The 23494-nt window shown below is 35.2% G+C and overlaps 1 protein-coding gene across 1 annotated transcript in view; it reads left to right on the top strand.

Moving 5' to 3' along the window:
* prune2.L (prune homolog 2 L homeolog) overlaps window positions 1-22481 on the top strand; it is a 164997-nt gene extending 142516 nt beyond the window's left edge. Inside the window, exons 12-20 of the mRNA XM_041584636.1 lie at window positions 2682-2858; window positions 3534-3636; window positions 5660-5791; window positions 9616-9702; window positions 10287-10385; window positions 12354-12389; window positions 14655-14690; window positions 17824-17871; window positions 19565-22481. Of these exons, the coding sequence (XP_041440570.1) occupies window positions 2682-2858; window positions 3534-3636; window positions 5660-5791; window positions 9616-9702; window positions 10287-10385; window positions 12354-12389; window positions 14655-14690; window positions 17824-17871; window positions 19565-19595 (749 nt within the window). The 3' untranslated portion in view covers window positions 19596-22481. The remainder of the gene's footprint in view (window positions 1-2681; window positions 2859-3533; window positions 3637-5659; window positions 5792-9615; window positions 9703-10286; window positions 10386-12353; window positions 12390-14654; window positions 14691-17823; window positions 17872-19564) is intronic.
* Window positions 22482-23494: the final 1013 nt, after the last annotated feature.

Here is a 23494-nt window from a genome sequence, read left to right as displayed (position 1 = left end):
ACTTCTTTTATTCCTTTTTGCATCTGTAGGTTGTTGATAGTGTCCAGGGCTCAAATACGCTTCCAAATTTGGGTCCAAAACTGTTTTGGTACCAGTTAGATAATATCATCTGTGTTAGCTTACAATATTATAGAATAAAGAAAGACAATAATGGTCATTTAAATTACAGAATGCAGTGTGCAAAAAGTGTATTTGTTTGTTCTTTGCACAAGGCATTCTGATCGTTAGGAACTATAGCAAAGACCTGCCATGGAACACAGAGACCTTCCACTTCCTCCATGAAAACAGCGGTCACTGGGGCTCATTTATCAACATTGGGCAAATTTGCCCACGGGCAGTTACCTATAGCAACCAATCAGTGATTAGCTTTTTAAAGCCAGCTGCAAGCAGTACAATGAATGCAGCAATCTGATTGGTTGCCATGGGTTACTGCCCATGGGCAAATTTGCCCAGTGTTGATAAATGAGCCCCACTGTGTTAGTCGATCAGATATGCAAGTTAGAGAGGAGGCTGCAATGGTTCCTGCACTTACCTCCTGGCCTGTGACAACCAATAATGACAGGGTTGCGTGTGCCTCCTGATGCTGCTGTTTGAGAGCAGAATTCCCCAGGCCGCAAGTGCTTTTTGGATAAGCACTAATGGGCACTCTCTTGCTTCCCTTAGTGTATTTAAAATGTAGTACCAGTATAGGACAGTTATGTATTACTGGAAGGCCATCTCCCTTTGACTCTATTTTAGGCAAATAATTCACATTTTAAAAAAGAATTTCCTTTTTCTCTGTAATAATAAGACAGTACCTTGTATTTGATCCCAACTAGGATATAATTAATCCTTATTGGAGCCAAAACAATCCTATTTGCTTTATTTCATATTCAAAATAAATTTTAGTAGCGGTAAGGTTAGGTATGAAAATCCCATATTTGGCTAAAATTTTGTTTCTGCCCTGTAAATAGAATTATTGCACAATAGAGCCATTTATAGTACAGTAAAGTGAGGTGGTATACTGTGTGACCTTTCAGAAAAGATCCAACAGAGAAAGCAAGGATTATTATGTCTGATCCTTTTAACTTTAGTATTCACTTAATCTTCTTAGTGCTCAATATACTGAGACTTCTGTAATGCATCTTTAATACCAATGTACATATCCTGTTTAATTATTAAGATCTGGCAGGTGTTCTTAGTGGAGACTATTTCAAATGCCCAATAAATCTAGGCATTAGATAAGTTGCAGATTATTGTACAAATGTGTTTTTGTGTTATACATGGTAATTGTACAGTATTCTGCAGTTCTTTTAAAAGGCAAAAAAGACAATTTAAATCGGCATTAAATCATTTCCGTGTACTTCTGCAAAGCTGTAGTTCTTTTAAAGGACAAAAAACACAAAAAGACAATTTTTCATTTAAATCGACATGTTGATCACTTCTATTTTGTACTTCTGCGAAGCTGAAATCCTTTTTAACACAGTATGGTTAATGGCTGCAGATTTCTTTAACCTTTAGCATAAGCAACCAACATCAATGGGCTTATATATGAATATTAGACGGCTCCCATTGACTTCTACATGAATGCTGAAGGTTATAGGTGGAAAAAGTTCGACATTTGAGCATTACAATTTTTTGCACTTAAATAAATATCATCCATATTACTTTTTCAGAGCATAATTCACATTCGTGAGTTTTAGCCCCCCCCCAAAGATGTGATTAGTTGAAAAAATGAATAGTTGGGTGGCTGCGCATAATGGGAGCTGTGGTATCTTATAGTTATATACACAGTTTCACTTCAGTTTTAGGGTAGTTTAGCTCTTATTTCTGATATTATTCTACACAAAATTAATACTTTTTGCAATCTATTTTTTGCCACAAGAACATTATTTTTACCTTACAGCTCTTTCCAAACCAGCTATTAAGTCAGCCAGGAGATACACTAGAATAAAACAAAAGGACTTTTCATTTTTTACTTGGACTACAACGTTTCTGAACAGCAGACAAATCAGCAAGCTCACTAATTTGCCAATATTCTATTTCTTTGCACACAACTGTTTCTTTGTTGTTATTTTTTGGGACTTTTCTGTCTGAAGCACTAAAGCACATGGGCATTAATCAGCAGAGCTAGCAGAAACCTGTCTTGCTTACATATACATATCTGTACATATCTGGTTTAATTTCCCATCAGTCTTTAGTAATATTCACCGGGTGCTAAGGTCAGCTAGCAGTGTCTCTTCATTAGTCAGAGCAATGATATTACAAAAATGTGTGGGTTAGCAATATGATTTCAGATATAAATACATGAACAGCAATTAAATGTAAATACATCCATTACAGTTAGGGCTATACATCTTTGGACCAAGTCATCTTTTTTCTAATTTTGGTTCTGTACATTACCACAATTAATTTTAAATGAAACAACTCAGATGCAGTTGGACTGCAGACTTTCAGCTTTAATTCAGTGGGTTGAACAAAAACATTGCATATATATATGAGGAACGAAAGCCTTTTTTTTAACACACAACAGACAACATCTATCTTTTTTACCTAAAAGTTTATTGCTTGACTTTGACCTTTGTAAAGCCAAATGTATAAATGTGTAATTAGTAAACATAGAGAAAACCTTTCTAAACATTGCTTGAGGGTAATGTGCTCAATATTAAGTTAATTTGCCTATACATTACATTTTGTTGTAGATGACCAACCTGCAGTCGGGAAAGCTGTACAGGAGGATTTTGAATCTATACAAGAGTACACGGCAGAAGAGGAAAGGGCTGATAATAGACTATGGAGGACAGTTGTCATCGGAGAGCAAGAGCAGAGGATTGATATGAAGGTCATTGAACCATACAAAAAAGTTATATCTCATGGAGGTATGTAGATGATTGCAAATGCACTATAATATTTATATTTATTTTTTTATTACAATAGGATATGTCCTTCATTATAGCATGATTTGTAAGGTTATGCTATTATTATTATTATTATTAGTAGTAGTAGTAGTACTAATAATAATAAAAATAATAATAAACATACATACATAATACTGTACTTGGCAATAGAACATATGTATTAGTTTGTTTAATTTTGTTTTGGTTTATTAGTTTTATCTTTTAAACAAAAAGATGTATTTTAGACAGTAGTATTTAAGCTTAGAACCCCCCCTCCACACAGCAAATACACCCCTGCCTACTCACATGCTCAACCAGCCAACCCCACTAGAACTGATTAATAATTTACATTACACAATAGCACAGAAACAAGTGCATTCTGAATTAACAGCTGGCTTCATAGCTTCAGCTTCTGCTAATATTTTGATTATTACTGACAACCCCTAAGCAGCCCAGAGCACACTGAGCATGTGCAATGTTACTGACACTTAGAAGAAAGGAGCTGCTGTGTACAAATTTAAAGACATAGGCCATTATTGCTTTTGGCCGCTCTAAGTTCAGTATATAAAATACAGTATTTCTATTAATATTCTTTTTTAAGTTTTACTTTAAAAGGACACGTTACGTTATGAATACAAATGACTGTTTTTATTTCAGGTTACTATGGTGAAGGTGCAAATGCCATCATTGTGTTCGCTGCGTGCTTTTTGCCTGATAGCAGCCGTCCAGACTACAATTATGTAATGGAAAACCTTTTCCTGTGAGTACATAGAACATAAACGCCTCTCGCTCTGCTGTGACTCGTACATTCTTTTATTGACTTTTATGAAAACATAAAATGATGTAGTGCAAGGAAATATGCTCCTCCCATTGAGGCCATCTACACTTGGTTTATAACAATCTTGGTTGGAAACTTCTGCTTGTGCTTCCCCTAATACACAATGAATAATTTATGTTGCTTTGTGTGTCTCAATGGATAAAGCTGTTAAATAAAGGAACAAAATATTTCTCATAGTGACATAAAACAAGCACTGTGTTGAAAATAGGAATACAACATTTATTATGAGTAATGTTTTGCTTTTGTGCATGTTATATATTAAACTGTATTTTTATTAGGATTTGGTATAAGAAATAACCAGAAATTATTGTATTGCTTTATTTTAACATGAATTCAAATTAAAGGGGCAGTATACATTTTTTTTTAAATTTTCTACCTCCTTTCTCCTACACTGTAATAAGTATAGTTTTTTTTTAACTGGAGATAAAGAGCTCTGTACAAACAAAGACCCTCCTGGTGTCAGGCTTTGAGATAAAGAGTAAGCCATTATACAGGTGGACATAACAAATATATGGTGTCCCACAGATTGACCAACAGAGGCAAGGGGAAGTGGTGCTTTTACACCACGTTCCTATCTCAGTAGAGATATTGTATTTCTTGGTTGCAATAAAAATATAAATTTCATTGTGCTTATTATATCACCTGTTCGGGAAAACATTCCTTGTAAATGTTAGGGATAGAAGAATAGTTAGAGCCATGGGTGATTTTTTATTTTCCAGGTAAATAGCAAAACACTTGCAGGCCTCACACAGCATTCAGATTTTTGTTCAGCACATTTTCTGCATATAGACAGTCAAACAAACAAAAAAAAAAAGACACTATCAGCAAACAAGCTTTCATTAGAAAGACAAAAGTCAAAATAGCAATCCATGTCAAATTCAAACATATGATCACGCCTCATCCTTCACTTTATAAAATCCAATTTTAATTACTCTAGAAGATTTCTCCTTTTAATGAAACATTCCAATATTATTACATAGTCTGAACAGAGGAAAACATGCAACACAGTCTTAGGATATGCAGGCGAGCCTTATATAATAATACAAGACATAGACAAGATGGCTTCTCTATATTCTTCTTCATACCCTGACTGTATCTTCCACTGTCACTCTACTTGTTCAAGAAAACAGGTGATTTCCAAAATTCATGCTTTTCCCCATGTATAAAATCATTTATAATAGGAAATGTTGCATCTAAATGACTTCCAGATCAAAAAGTCACAAAGCAATTAGAAACAGAACCTGCCTCATGAGGGACCAAGTGCAGGGTCATACAACCCCACAATAGCAACATAATTATATAAATGGCTATATGCTTTCTCTGCAGAACAGCCATTATAACATCTAAATGAAAGAATAGAGATCGGACTTCCCTGTTGTTTTTTTTATAGCCCCATCATCTCTAAATCCCAGAATGTGTGTTGGAGAATATGAAAGTGACACCTGAAATCTATATTCCATTATTCTATTATTCCATTTTTCTGAGGCCTGGCGGGGTAGTTCTGTAACCCTGGGTAATATCCTCCTACATAAATCCTAGCTAATGGGGAAAATAAAGTTTTTTATAAATAGTACAATAGTCCCTTGACCACTCAAAATTCAACAAAAGATAGAGGGTGAATAGAATAAATATGAATAAGCTAAACCTAATATAAGAGCAAATTTGCACAGTTACTGACCAATTAGCAATTATTTGGCAAAAGTAACAAAAGTAAATCAGTGTTTTTTTTATATATAATTTAGTAACCTGTTTCTTTTTATGATATTAGTAAATGAGGACAAAAGAGTTATTCATTTTATGTACTTTTGTCAAACTGAGTCTGAAGAGTATATGCTGTTCCTGAAGCAGAACGATCAGCTATGATTCATGGGACATTTCTGATCATTTTGATATACTGTGAGAAATAGAAAAGCAATGAACTAAAATTGTGTTCCTGTCTTAACAGCTATGTGATAAGCACTTTGGAGCTTATGGTAGCAGAAGACTATATGGTTGTCTATTTGAATGGCGCTACCCCTAGGAGAAAAATGCCTGGCTTAGGATGGATGAAAAAATGCTACCAGATGATTGATCGGCGGTGAGTACCAACACTTACTTTGAAAACCCAATAGTTGTCATTTATGATTGTCAAGGCAGACTGCAAAGTGCATAAAACAGGCACAGACAAATTTTTTTTGTGACGCGTAACTTTTTTTTCTCACTCCAAATGCATTAAAGTCAAAAGCCATTTTTTCTTGATGCTACTTTTTTGCGTTGGTGACGTTTTGTCCAAATACATTAAAGTCAATGGGCGTTTTTTTCTCAGGGTGACTTTTTAGTCTCAGTGACTTTTTTGCCACTGTTTCGTGGAAAAAATTCACAGATGGAGAAATGCAGAATTTCGCCACGAATCCATGACTGGTGAAAAAATGTGCTCTTCACTAATTAGTTCTGTTTTATTAGCTCGAAACAACTGAACTGAAAAGAAGGTGCCTGGTAAGTGAATTACTCTGCTGACATAAAATGGGAAGTCACTAGTTTAAACTGCCTTTAAATTAAAGCATCGGCTGCTGGAACATCAGACAAGAGGAAGTCTTGAGGAAAGGCTTCTGAATGCTGCCCATACAAGGTCAAGAAAGGGCAATCTACCAGAGGAGTCATGACAAGCGTTGTTATGAAAGAATTCCACCCAAAGGAGCCTTGTACTATAAAATATGTCAACATGGTAATAATGTACAAAAAAATTATTGATCATTTTAATAAAATATTAGCATACAAGAGTGATCATGGCTAATTGCAGTCTGCTTTACCAAGGCAGTTAGTCTTTCTGGACCCTGGTGGCATCAGCAGCCTTAATAGTAACTGGAGGTTGTAGTCAGATAAAGGATCATGGGAGTGTTGACCAAATAGAGAAACACATATTTTTAGTTAGAAGGTGATGTCAGGCTGAACTTTTGGGATAAAGTTTAATATGCAAGATGGGGCTAATCACTAATATCTATATGCCTATGGCATAACAGGAATTTCAAGCAAGCATAAAAAAAGTCCTTTGCCCTCACTACTGCAGTTAGCAATGTATATAGCCCATCGACAACAATTAATTGACTTTGGTCTATTGTTACACTTATCATTTTAGAAGGGGGCAAGCAACCTGCACAGATTCCATTTCCTTGAGAAACAATCAATGCTTGTTAGCCAAAGTTATTGAAATCTATGTACCTGTAGAATGTAGACATCCTGGTCATACTGCATACTTCAGTGAATCTATGTGTTGACTCAAATTCTAAAAGTGTTTGCAGTATTGAAAATGTATAATATTTGAGGGATTTAGAAGAATAAAATATAAAAAAATAAAAGTCAATATTTGGAGAGTTTCTGCTTTATAATATCCACTTTTTCAAAAATAATCGAAGAATGTATGTAGTCAGCTATGCATAGTGTAGTCACCTTTGCTTGTCACTAACTTGTGTCAGAGCAGGTAGAACTTTTTCCCTATCTATCTTTGTCTAAGGCAGCTCCTTTTTGTCCCTAATCACATTCTAAACTACTCAAGGATGTTAAACAGGATGTGTCATTGCTGTTGTGAAAGGCACTGATAATCTCAGACTGGGACAAGAAAGAAGTTCCCATGCGTTACTAGATTTGACTCTCCATACATGTTAAGATCTGCTCAGTTTGGTGAGGCTGCCTTCAAACTGATCTTTGGCCAATTTGGCCACCTACTGGGCAAAATCTAGCTGATTTGATCATTTGGCCCTTGGATCAAAATAAGCAGGTAAATGTTAGGAGGTCATCGGGTAGGCCCATAATTGATCAGATAAACTGCCAGCTTTAATCTGCTTGTGTATGATCAACATAGGAGGCGTAGAAAGGTAATTTCCCATTAACATGAATTGGAGGGAAGGCAAAAAGAAAACTATAACAACATTTTAAGGCTGATCATGTGCAATACTAAGAGACAGCTGTAATGGTAAAAAGGTCACTGCTATTTAGGGTTGCCGATAAAAATTGTGGTTGATCCCAATGTTATTAATAGGGAAAAAAGATAAATATATAGGAAGGCCGGTATTTTTTTCCAGAAAAGGTGGCAACCTTACTGCCATGGTACATCAAACGCTTCCAGTTATTCTTGTTCACCAAACCAAATTTGGGCAGATGCAAGCACTTTTTATGTTGTTGAATTCAATTCCTTAAAATCCTAGTTACTGGGCCATATTGTATGTGAAAAAGAAGTGGCATGTCTTAGAATGAGACCTACTGCTATAGCAGTCTACATAAAATGAAAGCTTTTTTTTATTTCTAGGTACACTGAGTGTTTGTGCAACAAGCAAAAATAGAAGGCTTTAAGTTTGTGTTTTGATTAGACCTAAATAAAAAAATGTTGGGTGAAGCATACATGGACGAGATTAAGAAAATTGCAAATAATTATCCCAAACCCCTATGTTTTTGCAAGGTAGCCATGATTATGATTAGGAATGTACTGTAGATTATGATTTATCCCAGAGATGTTTGGCTGACTGTTAATGGCATGTAATTACTTTAAATGATTAGCTAAAAGCTGTGCACAGAACATTTAGGCATTTCTTTCTGCAATATATTTAATACTTTGAAATGCTGGATTTGACTTTGGTTAGCAAAAAGACTAAAGGGCTTATGCCTTTTTGCCTTTTAATAACAAGTGAACTTTACCTGCCATCTAGAAGATGTCATATAGACATCTTTGCTGCAGCAGCAAGCTACTTGTGTCACTGCAACTGAATGATGTGCAGATGGACGGCCTGTACCCACTGATTGTCGGCTTAACTGCCATAATAACATAGATGCAACGTTTGCAAGATTTACAAATGGGTACAAGAGCTTCATTTATATTGAAACATTTCCTGTTCCTAGTGTAGGACCCAAAATTTGTGACTCAAAAAATGTTGCATTATGGGAAAAATATGGTTAATTGTGTGTTTTTGCACTTGCCTCACTCATGTACATTGGGACCATTTGAATTCCTTAGGAAGGCACTTTTAAAAAAAAACAAAAAAAAAAACAAAATTCTTTGGAGTTACAGTTATATAACCGTCTCTGTGGTTCTATTCGGTTATATAGGTATGGGACCCGTTATCCAGAAAGTTCAGAATTACGCAAAGGCCATCTCCCGTAGACTCCAAATAATCCACATGATTTCCTTTTTCTCTGTAATAATAAAACAGTACTTTGTACTTGATCCAAACTAAAATAGAATTAATCCTTATTAGAAGCAAAACCAGACTATTGGGGTTATTTAATGTTTACGTGATTTTCTAGTAGACTTAAGGTGTGAAGATCCAAATTATGGAAAGAACCGTTATCCAGAAAACCATATGTCCTGAGCATTCAGGATAACAGATCCCATACCCGTATATGTTATTTCTTGCTGAACTGAGATAATATAAGATCTTATTCATGTATAATCTTTATTGTTCAGACCAAAACCATTATAACGGGATCTCTGTTCCGGCTCATCTTTTTCAGTGTTCCACGGTTTAAGTGCTGTGGTTTCCTTAAGTTCCTGTCTTGCTACATTTTACCTTTATCTTTACTTTGATCAGCAGTTTTCACTATAAGGCATGTTTGTGTTTCCTATAGAGTCTTGTGTAATCTACAGAACTGTTAATCATTGACAACTGACCACAATAATGAATGTCAGAGAGATTATTTTTTTTGTTCCAATAACCAACCTGCCCTGGTTTCAATGTTTAGCCTGTGCTGTTTTCGTTATCAGTCTTCTTGTTACTGTACTCGTCTATCCCAGTTCAAGTATGTACTTACCGTATCTGCCCTAATTCAGTCTGGTTTCTAGGCTAGGGAAATAGTCTTGTAGTTTCATTTTGAATTAAAAAAGAAAAGCAAACCATATTATGCATTTGTAATGAATGTTTTCCTGTTACACAGATTAAGGAAGAATTTAAAGTCATTTATAATTGTTCATCCGTCGTGGTTCATCAGGACAATATTAGCACTGACAAGACCTTTTATCAGGTACTCTTTTATGGAATGCATTTTCAGTTACATTATATATTGCAATTATATTATCAGGGACTCAATACTGCCCCTGCCTCCAAAAAGACGCTCAACAAAACTAGTTTTAATCTTGATTTATACTTACTGCTTACCATTTCCCAATTAACATTGATTGCAACAATATAAATTATAATGGAAGCAACAAGTTTAACAAAATTCTGCTGCATTTTGTTTATTTTGAGTATATGGCATTTTGCAGAATAAGGTAGGTACATTGCACACATTCTCACATGGTGATGGGTAAGGACAAACAGTATATTCTAGCAAACACCTTTATACATCACGGTCTGGTGGGTTGGCATTTGTAAATGACTGATAAATAAGGGTTATAGAATTTCACCTAAAATTCTTTCTTTACTGGTAGACTAAACCATTGTAGTAGAACATGGAAAGTTTTCACTGGGTTCTATGTAAGGTCTCCTGATCACCTTCTTACCTGACCTTCTAACTTGAGTGTCCTGACTTCTCTATGTTGCACCTATTATGTACCATAACACATACTTCTCATGGCTATCTTATTTTTAATATTTCATCTTTTCCAGCTCCAAATTTAGCAGCAAGATAAAGTATGTGTCCACTTTAGCAGAGCTCAGCGAACTGATTCCAATGGAATATGTGCATATTCCAGAGACAATTGTGAAGTAAGTGAATCCTGTTATGATCAAGTCAGTATATATTTATATTTAGTATGTTGAGTAGACTTGGCAGAGCTGTCTAGTCAAATAATGTAATAAAAAGTGAAAGATTGGCCATAGATCTAGTAAACCCATAGCACGCATAATGAAAACGACCACATTGACAACCTACTACTATAAGTGCAGGGGCTAATGACACACAATGTTTTTTTTAACCATAAGAAAAAAACGCAAATGGAGAAACTGCCGATATGGACTGCTACTGCCCCATGCATGCAGTAACTGCCCGTTTTTATGCAGCTAAGAAAAAGTATTGTGTGCCAATAGCCATAGATGCCCATTCCGGGAAAAACTAATGAACCCAGGTAATAGTTCCCCCTCTTCCCATGGGATAATTTTGAACCCATTTTTGTCTGGGGGTTTAGCCTTTTATAAAATAGTAATTCAGTTGTGCTAAAAACAACACATAAATAATGTAAAAATACATAGACTGAAAAAAAATCTGATTTTGTCCTTTACCTACTTTTTTAAAGGTTTTTATTTTGCATTTTCAAAACAAACAACATATACAAATAAAGCAAACCAACATGCTTGGCACTTGCATTACTACTGTTTCAATTATTTTATGTTTAATGACAGTTCTAATACAGAAAAATTAAGTGACATATTCACCAGTTATCAGCATACACTTTGGGCCAGTCTAACACTCTAGTCATCTGGTTGGAGTACATGAGGGTTGACCTCTAACCAAGGTTCCCATATTTTCTCAAATTTCTGGGGTGTTCCTCTAGCATTGTAAGTCAATTTGATTAGAGGCAGTGTCCCATTTATGAGGTCAATCCATTGCTGTAGTGTAGGGGGGTTGGGGTTCATCCATTTCATTATTACTAGCTTTTTTGCATAGAACAAAATAGATCTTAATAGTGTTCTGGATTTTTGTAAGGGCACTACTTCATCTATAATACCCAATAAGCAAGTCTCAGGGGACTTAATTCCAGGAAAGGATAGAGATATATTAGTGTATCGGATTACTTCCGACCAGTATGTTGCCACTCTAGGGCAGTTCCATATCAAGTGGAAGAATCCAGCCTCTCCCCTGCCGCATTTCACGCATTTGGCACCCTCTGATCTACCCATAGCCTGAAGCCTTAGTGGGGTAATGTAAATTTGATGGATCATTTTAAATTGAACCATTCGGTCTCTAAGCGATATTAGGCAGGGGTACAAGTTATCTGTAGCCTCTTCCCACTGTTCCTCCTCTAGTGAAGGAATAAATGACAGCCATTTTTGTTTGGCTTTATTGAATGGGGAGGGTTGAGAAGATTGAATTATGTTGTACAGTTGAGATAGTATTTTGCCGGGGTCTAGAGTCCAAAGTCTGACTTCCCATGCCAGTGATAAGGGTGTAATTTGGAATGATCTGAACTGTGCATAAAAGGCATGTCTCAGCTGGAAGTATCTAAACAGTTGTATGTCTTGCCTATTCAATTTGATTTTTAATTGGTCTAGGGAGACAAAACTACCTTCCACCAACAGGTCTTCTAGGTGTCTAATACCCATTTGTGGCCAATATTGGAAATCTGCCAGCTTTCTCAAATTGGGCAAGTTAGAGTTCCTCCAGAGTGGAGCTTTAGCAGATACTGTAGGTAGAGGGGTACGTACTTTGGATTGTAGTCTTGCCCATACTTTGATGGGGGTAGTAATCACTTCTGGTAATGAGGGGAGGTCACACATCCGCCTATAGGGCGAGTTGCGAATGGACTCTAACGATCCCAGAATTGTGGCATGTAAGTCTGTTAGCGAATTGCTTTCATCTGGATTAAACCAGTTGTGTATATATGATAGTTGGGAGGCAAAATAATAGTGTTGCAAGTGGGGGAGGGTGAGGTCCTTTACCTACTTTGATAAAATCACACCCAACAATATCATTCAGTTTTTCTCATATCCGCACATTGCTGACTTTTCTTTTGTAAGGTATGAAGAATCGAGATGTTTTCCAAGAAATGTGAGGTAAATCCAGACAGGCTGTGCACTTTTACTACTGCTACTAACAGGCCAAGCTCTGCTCATTTGCCCTTTAGTGATCTCAACAGTAGAATTCTAAGTATATTTATATTTTAAAGGGAAAATATTTCTTAAGTTTAAAGTAGTGTTTATTTTTACATTAAAATCCATATAAGGCAATACCTAATTACAGCTAGGCAACATGCATCTTGTTAATCATATATATTGGAACTGCCTCTTTACTTGGTTGAGACTTTACCAAAAGTGCCAATAATATCTATAGTTTTTTAAATGGTGCAAGTGCCATTTCTGTGTAGCTCATAGGTTTCCAAACTTGTCATCAGGTCTCACTAGCAGTAATATTTATGCTGCAGCATAGGTAGAAAAGTCATGGAGTATTGCAATGTTTTAAAGGAATTGTTTATTGTAAAAATAAAAACTGGGTATATAGATAGGCTGTACAAAATAAAAAATGTATCTAATATAGTTAGTTAGCCAAAAATGCAATGTATAAAGGCTGGAGTGACTGGATGTCTAACAGAACAGAACACTACTTCCTGCTTTGCAGCTTAATGGTTTCCACTGATTGGTTACTAGGAAGTAACCAATCAGTGACTTGAGGGGGGCACATGGGTCATAACTGTTTGATTTTGAATCTGATCTGCATGTTAAGGATCAATTGCAAGCTCGCTGAACAGTTATGTCCCATGTAGGTCCCCCTTCAAGTCGCTGAGTTAGAGAGCTGAAAAGCAGGAAGATGGGTTCTGTTCTGTTATATTCAGTCACTCCAGCCTTCAAGCATTACATTTTTTGCTAACTAACTTTATTAGAGATTTTTTTGGCTTTCTATTTATTTATTTACCCAGTTTTTATTTTTACACTGAACTGTTGCTTTAAAGCATGGGAACAGGTATTTCAAACTATGGGCTAAGCAGGTTTTGCAGATATGCCTTGGACAAGTGAATTGGTATGGCTGTTCCTAAAAACTAATTATTACACTCTTTTCAATTGAGTATAATGTTTGGATAAATAACAGTATGCATTGGGTATACACTCACATAAATAATACAAAACAGTTTTACTGCTGAGATCATTTCCCAAGTAAGAAAAAACAAACACAATACCGTATCACAAAAGGCAACCTTGGTTTTGCTCTGGCTGTAATGATGCCTAATACCACCATAATGAGCTGTGTGTGTTATGCAGCTAGCATGATTCCAGCACCCTTGCTTTCTCCTCTGCCTCTCCCAAGATTATCAATAATATGAACAATGTCTAGAGAAGGATTTAAATGTCTCCAACAATTGAACTAAAATAGATTGTTTTGGCTCTAGCTGCTTCTTATTCTGCAAAACAGGTGGTTTGATTTGGAAACTGACAACCTAATAATGATAAATAACCATTAATTGTCACAGGTCAAACTGACATGCAAACAATGGGTTGGACAGCCTGATTAATATATTTCTATATACATCATACAGGTAGCTAAAAGCCTGAATAAAACTACACTTTAGAAACTTCTGAAATGCCAACTCCATATCTTCAGTAAGATAATGATCCATTTTACATCCTAATTTTGTTAAAGAAATGAATGTATCATTATGAGTAAGTGGGTTCTGGAGGTAGAGTGAATTAAAAGCAAAGCAACACAAGTGTAACTGCTTCCATTTAATTTTCTATGTGAAATAATTAATGTTTCGATTCCAGAAGTCCTATATATAAAGGGCAAGGCAACCCCAAAATAAAAATGTGCCTAATAAAAGAAATCATAATTCTGAGCAACTTTGCAATATATATTCATTAAAAAAAATTCTGGTTTGTTTGTCTGTCCCATTCTATTCTCTGCCGTGGTGGCTCAGACTGTTGATACAATGTAAGACAAGGCATCGGATTCTCCTTGCATACAAGCGAGGGTAGCCATATTGCTAATATATAAGTATTTAACATAGAATTCCATTATATATTTGGTTGCATTGGCCTCTATGTAATATGATGTTCAGTATAGACAGAAAAAATAGACAGCAGTGCAAATATCAACTGCAAATGAATGCAATACAATTTACAGCATAGTACTTACTATTAAGAAAAACAAATAAATAAGGTAAACCCCTTATAAATAGATATAGAAAAACTATTATAACCTTACGCATAAATGCCCTTTGCAAGCCATTTTTTTAATGCACTGAAGCCTTGTTTGCCTTGTTTTGCTGCTTATGCTAAGCCTGCATCTCTTTCCCATTTCTTTGCTTTACTAAACTATTATTTATGCAGACTGGATGAAGACTTGAGAGAAAGTGAATCTGCCAAGTAAGATACCAATTGTGTGCTATGCAGAAGTTTTTCTGTGATAACAAATTTTGCTTCAATGTTGCTTCAATGTGTCCTTTGTATAAAAAGTGCCCATAGAACTTTTTCTGGAAATAATCCCATCTTTTAGGGTAAACCAGTGAATATTTGTTTATTGGGCTTTTACACATTGCCTGGGTATTGATTATTATAGAGGCATGTGGACAAGCCTGGCACATTTATTGACACTATAACAGGTGCTTGGTGAGCTTCTTGTGCAGGAAGTATTACTTTTATTATGATTTTTAATGGAAATGTTTGCTAAGCAAGATACTAGTAAATGTGTTAAATGTGATACACATACACTAGAAGGAGCAAATTTGTGTAAATCTAACACAGGTATCATGATACTCTTATAAAGTTTTTGGCTAAGCCAACATTGATCTCCGTTTATTCGAAAACGTACTCAAATGTAAAGGGAATGAAAATGACTAAATGGCCATGTTAATTTGCCATAAGCAGGAAATATGGCCAGTGCATTGTGACTGTTATGTGGTTGTACCATGTATACACTATACTGCCTGTAGTTAGAATATGATACCTGTTTCAGATGAGCAAAGCCAAAACAAAGAGTACCATTCCTTCATATTTTATTCAGTCTAATGCAAGATCCATTGCTCATTTACATTCCAGTTACTATTTTAACTTATTGGCTGGTTCAGCACAAATATGTGTTTCAAATTCCGGGATGTCTCACTGCAATTTTGTTGACTTTATAGCATATCTTTGACAGTAAATGAAGTGTCAAGGCTTGCTGGGAGTTGTACTTCAACACCAGTTGGGGTTCTAAGAGATACATTGATGAGTACCTACTATTTACTATTGGCACAAACATTATATTTCTTATATGGTAATATGGTATTTTATTTCTCCCCCTCCCCCCCCCAAAAAAAAAAAGCTTATGTGTTTAGAAATATTTGTTGAAGATACAGGTAAAAATCACTTAATTATAAGACTGCATGATAGTCACTTTAATTTTCCAGAAGCAGTATTTATCTTTTTAGAGAAGCTGTCACGTCTAATGTCTAACTGCTTAGTCATCATTAATAACTTTCTCTAATGCCTAATAATCCCTGCCTATCTGAAATCAGAGCCGTGAGTTGTGAGGTGTGGCTGGCCTGGGATTTAATTCTGTTGTCACTTCTTCTGTTCCATATAGTAACCACAAATCTTTAGGATCTTCTTAGACTGTAAGGTATATTACTTACTTTATGAACACACAAACTTTGTGGCTCTTTTTTCAATGGTAATATTTCCTTATACATAAATCTTTAAATGTTTATAGCATTATAAAACTCACTGTAATGCTTAGAAGAATGATATCAAAGGAACAGCAAATATAAAATCCATGGTGGCCTCTGTCTTTACATGAACCTTAACAAGCTAAAAGAACATTACTGGAATAATTTGACATACCATCAGTATTCAAAGCAGCTTCTGAATTTACTAAAACAACAATTACTGGTGCTGAGCTATGCTAGATGTGGCATTTCACCATGCCCACAAAGGAAAACCAGTTTTATGACAAAGCTGAACCTGATAACCTGTTCTCTTTGATGCTGACTCACTCAGTTTGCACATAATCTTTCTAATTCTATTGTTTAAATGAGATACTGTAGAAGACCTTCTACCTCTTTTTTGTTCAGTGCAGAGGAGCATAAAATTCTAAGTATTTCCGTAACAGGAAGAGATGCACCTGTAAAGATGCTCTCCTTTGAATATTATCATCATATAATCTTCCAGTATTGACAACAACATAAATTTTAAGATGATTTTAATATTGCTGTGAATGCAAGCAGCAAATGACACATCGTTATATCATTGTGGCTGTTGTTAATAATAGATCCTTGTTGTTGGGAAGCTCATGCAGTTATCCATGCAGAAAAAAATTGTAGTGACAGTTCCATAATAAATATTACAACTTTATAAGCAATGGAATTTATATTCCACTGTAAAATGTGCAACATAAATATACAATTATGTTCACACATAACTTTTAGTGCAATAATCCATAGGTTGAATAATAAAAATAGTTTAACGCCACAGTTAATAGAAACTGATGTACATAGCACTGCTTCTGAGTAACTAGTTAATCAACAGTATTACACTGTTGTTGCCTTTTCTCTTGATTTATGGAATGATGGTAACGGGAAACGGGATAGATGATCAGTGCCAGTGAAGATCTTGTCAACAAATATGTGCTTGTGAAGTGGGTTTTGTTACCTTGGATTAAAGCACACTTTAGATACATAGCATTATTAGTACTTAGGGGGTTATTTATTAAAGGTCGAATTGAGAACAAAAGGAGTTTTCTAGGGCAGTTTCAGTAAAAACTTGAATATTTCAAGATAAAAAAACCTCAAACCTTTTGAGATAACTTTAAAAACTTGACCTTTGACAAATAATCCCCAACACTCCCTGATCATGTAATGTTTGTAAGGCTGCAAGGAGTAGAATCCTATTTTAAGGCATTTATGGTGGAGAATCATAACTATTATGCACTAGTGGATGAGCATTTATTATGCTTCAATGGAAATTAAAAGTATATGAATATGCTGCTGTTGAGAATATAATACTTAGCTCTACGCACTGCTTTTTAAGATATTACTAATAAATGAATTCCCCCAACTCAGCTGCAGCAAAAATGCTTCATTACTTTGGGGGTTTCATATTAACCCAATCTATAGTTTAATATGAATATAACTATATGTAGCTGTCAACTCTGCAAAAAAAGCTTTGGAGGCACACATTTAATGAAAGGATTATTCATCTGAAGAAAACCAATCCACAATTAGTTTATGTTGTGGTACAAACATCTTTGCCAGTTTAAAAATAACCAGAGGAAAAGTTAGATCTTATCTCTGATTCATTTTCAAAGCACAATTACACATTGTGCATCTATATAAAGTATGGATAAAAGTGACTCACATATCCATAAAAGTCTGCCAAATGCATTATTGCTGCACTCATCCTTCTCTAACACTTTTTTTCAACATTCATGTCATCATAAAATAATTTGCATGCGTTTGCTTGTTCCCTTTTTTCCCCCATCTATAAAGTCATGTATATGTTTTTTATTTTCTATTGCAATCAGAGCTGGCTGTCTTCCCAATGAACCTGAAATGAAAACTTTGGAAGCAGAGTAAGTATACTTTTAATTACATGAAAACATTATTGTATTACTTGTATGTATTTCACCTCTTTCATTAATGTGAGATAACTGAACAAATATGTGTTTAAAGGATCTTTTTTTAAGCTTTACATTGAATTTTCCATGAAAGTTGAGGGAAAATGTAAAAGCAGGCATTTCCCTGTGATCAAGAAGTATCACATTAGTATGGGTAATTGCAATGTTAGGGTAATGTTAGCATAGGTTTTACCACTTGCAATTTTAATTATTGCTGGCGGAGAAGCATTTTCACGAGATTTATCACCGCAGTCGTGCTTTTTTTTCACTGCCAATAAATCTCCCCGTTGGTCATCACTCTTAACAAAGGGCAAGGCATTTTCGTGGAGATTCTTCACCCACGCGGGTGACAAATCTCATGTGTCATTGATCTTAAAGGAGAATTCAACCTGTAGTTTAAAAAAACCCTCCCCCCCTACCCTGGGTAGACCCCCCTCCCTCCAAGCCTACCTGCCCCCCTGGGCAAATGCCCCTAATTTTTTACTCACCCCTCCATGCAGATTCTGGCCTCTGAGTTCACGGCAGCCATCTTCTTTCTTTTGTCTTTTTCGGAATTTCGGCACATGCACAGTTGGAGTAAATTTCTGGTCCCGAACCACTGCGCATGTGCCGAAAGTCACAAAAATTTCCGGAAATTTTTCAGAAATTTCCGTGACTTTCGCAGCATGCGCAGTTGTTTGGGACCAGAAATTTACTCCAGCTGCGCATGCGCTGACAATGCCGTCAATACACAGAGATTACTGGAAAAGAAGAAGATGGCTGCTGTGAACTCCGAGGCCATTTTTGGGACATACAGGTATGGGATCCGTTATCCAGAAACCCACTATCCAGAAAGCTCTGAAGACCATCTCCCATAGACACAATTTTATCCAAATAATCCACATTTTTAAAAATGATTTTTCTCTGTAATAATAAAACAGTACCTTGTACTTGGTCCAGACTGCGATATAATGAATCCTTATTTATTTATTAAATGTTTGCATGATTTTCTAGATTTAAGGTTTGGAGATCTAAATTACAGAAAGACCCTATATCCAAAACCCAGGTCCCCAGCATTCTGCATAACAGGTCCCCTGCCTGTATCAAAATATGTAAAATTGAATAAATTATATATATATCAGATAAGGTAAGAAATAAAATTTACAGTAATGAAACTCCAACATATGGGACACATTTTTTCATGACTCAATTTTTTCAACTAAATTGGGTATGAAATGCGTAAGGCAGTATACCAGTTGGTCTGTATGCCTATTCTTTTAACTTGATGTTAAATAAAAACTAGCTTTTCACTTTATTATAGAGTTTTGGGATATTCCTTTTGTTTTTTGAAACATGTGCCCAGTAGACTTGCATTGTGTTAAAATTACAATGCTTGAATCTTGATTTTTTTCAGGAAGTAACCAAATTGTAGGTTGTTATAGTTCCATGACGCCACTGACTATTAGCACCAACTAGAAAACAAATAGAGACTGTTCAAAAGCTTTGATGTTGTAAATGCACCAGTTTGTTGCACCACTTTCCTTACTGTCACATTATTGTTCAGTTAACCATTTAGTATATTTACATACTGTTGAAAAGTTTTTGAATTTGAAAATAATATCCTGTGCATGTGAGGCATCGTGCTAAACTGTTTTCTATTCTCTTTAAGATTTGAAAAGAAGACGGGAGACAACGTCTAAAGCCATTTGAAAGAGGAAGATAAAGAGTTTTCTTCGGCAAAATAATTATTTAGAAGTAACATTTTCTGATCTGATTTTATTTTTATTTTTTTTGTGGACTTATAAATCAAGCCTCCCTATGTATATTATTTTTTTAAAGTGTGTACTTTAATAACAGATGACAGTGAGGAGATCTCTTTAACCTTCAACAGCAACAGCCGGTTATGTTATTACAGTTAACATACAAATTATAGAATATTAGAATGGTGTGTAGCTGCTAAATCATTATGCCCTCTCAGCATGCTCATTAAGATAACAGTATCAGCTTTATATATCTGTGCAAAGGTTAAACTAATGCTTAAATGCTATAAAATCACATGTAAACTTTGTGCAAGCAAATGTATTAAGGAAATTCTATATAGCCTTCATTTCATTTATTATGGCTGAAAAGATTGATCAGTATGTTTCCTTTGGCTTTGTTTCCTTTTAAAGAATCTGAGAATCAAATCAATATGGAAGACAGACTGAGAAAAAAAATACTTCATGTAATTACTAATTATTAGGTTAAATAACTATTGAATGGAAAGCTTATCTACTAATTATTTTGTACTAATCTATTTAACTATGCAGTTGGTCTTTAGTTTTGCCTTTTGCCTACCTCCAAGCTCATATTGAATTGACCAACTGGTGTATGACCTATGTGTGTATGAGCGTGTGCTTTTTCTGCAGCATATTCCTAGTTTGCCTATACTTTTCCCCCTTTTTATGACTCAAGTATCTTTCTGGAACCTATAGATACAATTTAGAATGAGTTTACTGATTATGAAAAAAATGAATACATAGTTTAGATGACTACTTTATATATTTTATTTAAAGTTAATTCACAGATGCATTATCATGCTTATTTTGATTTCATCATCAACTCTCTATTCTCGGATGAGGATATTACATTAAGGACTATAGCATAAGAGGTGAAGGCTTTCCTTATATTTGGCAATACAGGATTCACTTGGACAGGAAACATCTAGTACTGAAAAGTACTTCTGCCGGAACCTACATGTTTTTACCATACAACAGAATGGGAGGTGTGAGTTTTTGGCAAATCTCTGCCAGCTGAAACAAGCAGTTGGAGAAAATGCACTGTATGTCATTGCCATAAGCTTTTACTCTTTTATACTACACCTTGACTAGAGTTGAAGATGATGAATATATATATTTTTTGCTAGTTTTAGTGTTACATTGCCTTTAAAGGTAAGAAAAATCTAAAATGATCAACTGTTTTTACTAAAATATACAATAATGTGGATCTTGGCAGGTCTGAGCTCACAATTTCTTTAGTCAAAACTCGGCGAGATGTGACAAAAATGTACTTTAAAAATTCAACATGCGAGAACAAATAAAATGTACATCTTTGATAAATCTGCCCTTATTTTATAAACATTTGTAAAATAACTTTCCACTAGTTATTAATTGCCATCAGCCTTATAGTAGCTACAGTAAGGGCATTGGCAGACAGGGTGCTGCCCGCAAGAAATTGCCTCTCCCATGCGTGACAAAGCACCCAAAAACTGAAGATGCAACAAACAAATAAATATACTGTAATATATTAAATATTAAATATACTTATAAATTATTGATGCTCAGGTCGACAACAAGTCAACACACCCCTGAACCTAACCAACCCACTCCCAACCTGGGATGCCATCAGTATTTACAGACTCGAGTCTGACTCATCTTTGATAAAAGGAGAGGGGCACAGCAGACACAAGCCTATAAATACACACTGGGTGGGCATAGTAAGGTCATAAGTGATAGGGCAGATGAAAGAATTCAGCCCAAACCTGTCCAAGCTGTGGGTCCTGCAAGTTAAAGGCTGGCCTGCATATCACTCTTATAAATAATTCTTAGCAACGCTATTGGCTATAGTTGCTGCTAACTGCTTATCAAAATAACAGGATAAGGTTATTCACACTTGCATAATTAAAAAAACATATTGGAAAAATCTAGGAGTTCCATGACATGTATAAAGCCTTGTGCTTGGTCATAGACATCATCAGGAATTTCAAATATCCTATTACATTTTACCATATTCCCTATATTAGAGCTCTTTAATGAACCAATGCGCTGCGCAAAACATTATGCCAAAAGAATGGATTAGTAGATGACTATCATTTCATCTGTTAGTATGCACGCTATGATTTCATCAATATGGCTGGTTTAATGGCATACAGCTAACTGGATACATCTTCTACACAAAACATAAAGCTTTATCCCTTATGCATTATAACATTAACAAAATCCTTTCAGAATTAACCATTACTTTAAAACAAGTCCAGTGTGTGCGTGTGTGTATTAAGAATTTCATTTTCCTATACTGTAAAAAAATTTAACTGATGTACAACGGTTGATTGTTTAACCATACAGTGCAGCCTTAAGAACAAGATGTGTTTAGAAAATGCTTAATGTTGTCATTTTCTTGTAATAAATTGAGACTGAACTTAAATACATGTTAAAGGAATTGCCTTGTAAGGGCTTCTCCCATGTCAGTCAGAGTCTGCTTTGCTATGTAACGTGGCTCTATACATTTACTTCAAGGCAACACATAAGTTAACTCAATGGATTCAATGTTGATCACTTTTCCTGTTTGACAGATAATTGGGGGACAATGATCTGCGTTGCCATGCCCTGATCACATAGAAAAGCTCTGCATGACCAATGCATTTAAAAATCAGACTGTGACTGCCATGTGTATGTAGCCTCACAGTATTGTGTTTGTATTGCAATTCAAAACTGTCTTATGCAAGCTGTGATATTTTAGCTTTCTCTTAGTCACAATGTTGCTGAATTCATTGTTAAACTTCCCTTTACATCTGAAGGTAATTAAAGAGATGTCCTTGAGAAAAACAATTTACTGTTGAAAAGTTTATTGTTACATAGTTACATAGTTAAATTGGGTTGAAAAAAGACAAAGTCCATCAAGTTCAACCCCTCCAAATGAAAACCCAGCATCCCTACACACACCCCTCCCTACTTTTGTGATTATACAGTAACTAAAGAAAAAAAACTAATGAAAAGATTATTTTGAAATGTCAAGTGTGGATTTGTATGTCGTTAAAATATCAGGATTACAGACACTCTCTTTAAACACCAACAAAGAAAAATTATTCATTGAACTTGATAACACGTGGTCTGGGAAAGCTGGGGCCATCCAACAGACAACAGCCTCCAGATAGACAACCCAAGGCTAAAAGAATACCTTCTAATGTATACAACATGTATATAACAACATTTCAGAACTGGTACTAAGGTTACAGAGCACAAATGAAAACAATCTATATGAATCACGTGCAAAACAAAGTTTCTACACTTGTAGAAAAGTAGTTTCTACAATGGAATTAAAATGTCCATGGCTTACAAATATTTTTTGTAAATAAATTAGATAGCTTAAAAAAGTTTCTGCATTTTTGTAGAAAAAGAGTTTCCACAGTGGAGTTAAATGTTTCATAACTTACAAATAATTATTGTGGATCCATTAGATAGCACAGATGTTTTTTTAGCAAGTGAAAAAATGCAGGGTTTAATTTATGCCATCCTAGACCCCGGCCTTTTCGGCCTCACCAAAAATCCTGGCCTAATTGTATAGGCTTCAAATGGGGTATTATTACATAAGACCAAATTTACACATACAGATAGATAGGATTAAGAATACCTTTAAGCAACTGTTTACAAACTCTGGCAATGGATCCCCTAGGAGGGCCTAGAGCAGAACAAGGGGCTTAACCTGAAGACTTATTATTGTGATGCTTAAAGTTTAATCCTATTCAGCTGTCTGCATATGTCTGACACAGCCACAACTATGTTTTCATCTTTTTTATGTTTTCATCTGGAACCTTGTAAAGAACTAAGAAGGCCAAAAGTTG

Source organism: Xenopus laevis, chromosome 1L (assembly GCF_017654675.1).
Source record: "Xenopus laevis strain J_2021 chromosome 1L, Xenopus_laevis_v10.1, whole genome shotgun sequence".
Lineage (NCBI taxonomy): Eukaryota > Metazoa > Chordata > Amphibia > Anura > Pipidae > Xenopus > Xenopus laevis.
Note: the sequence above shows the minus strand (reverse complement) of the source record. Positions and strands in the feature narration are given on the sequence as shown.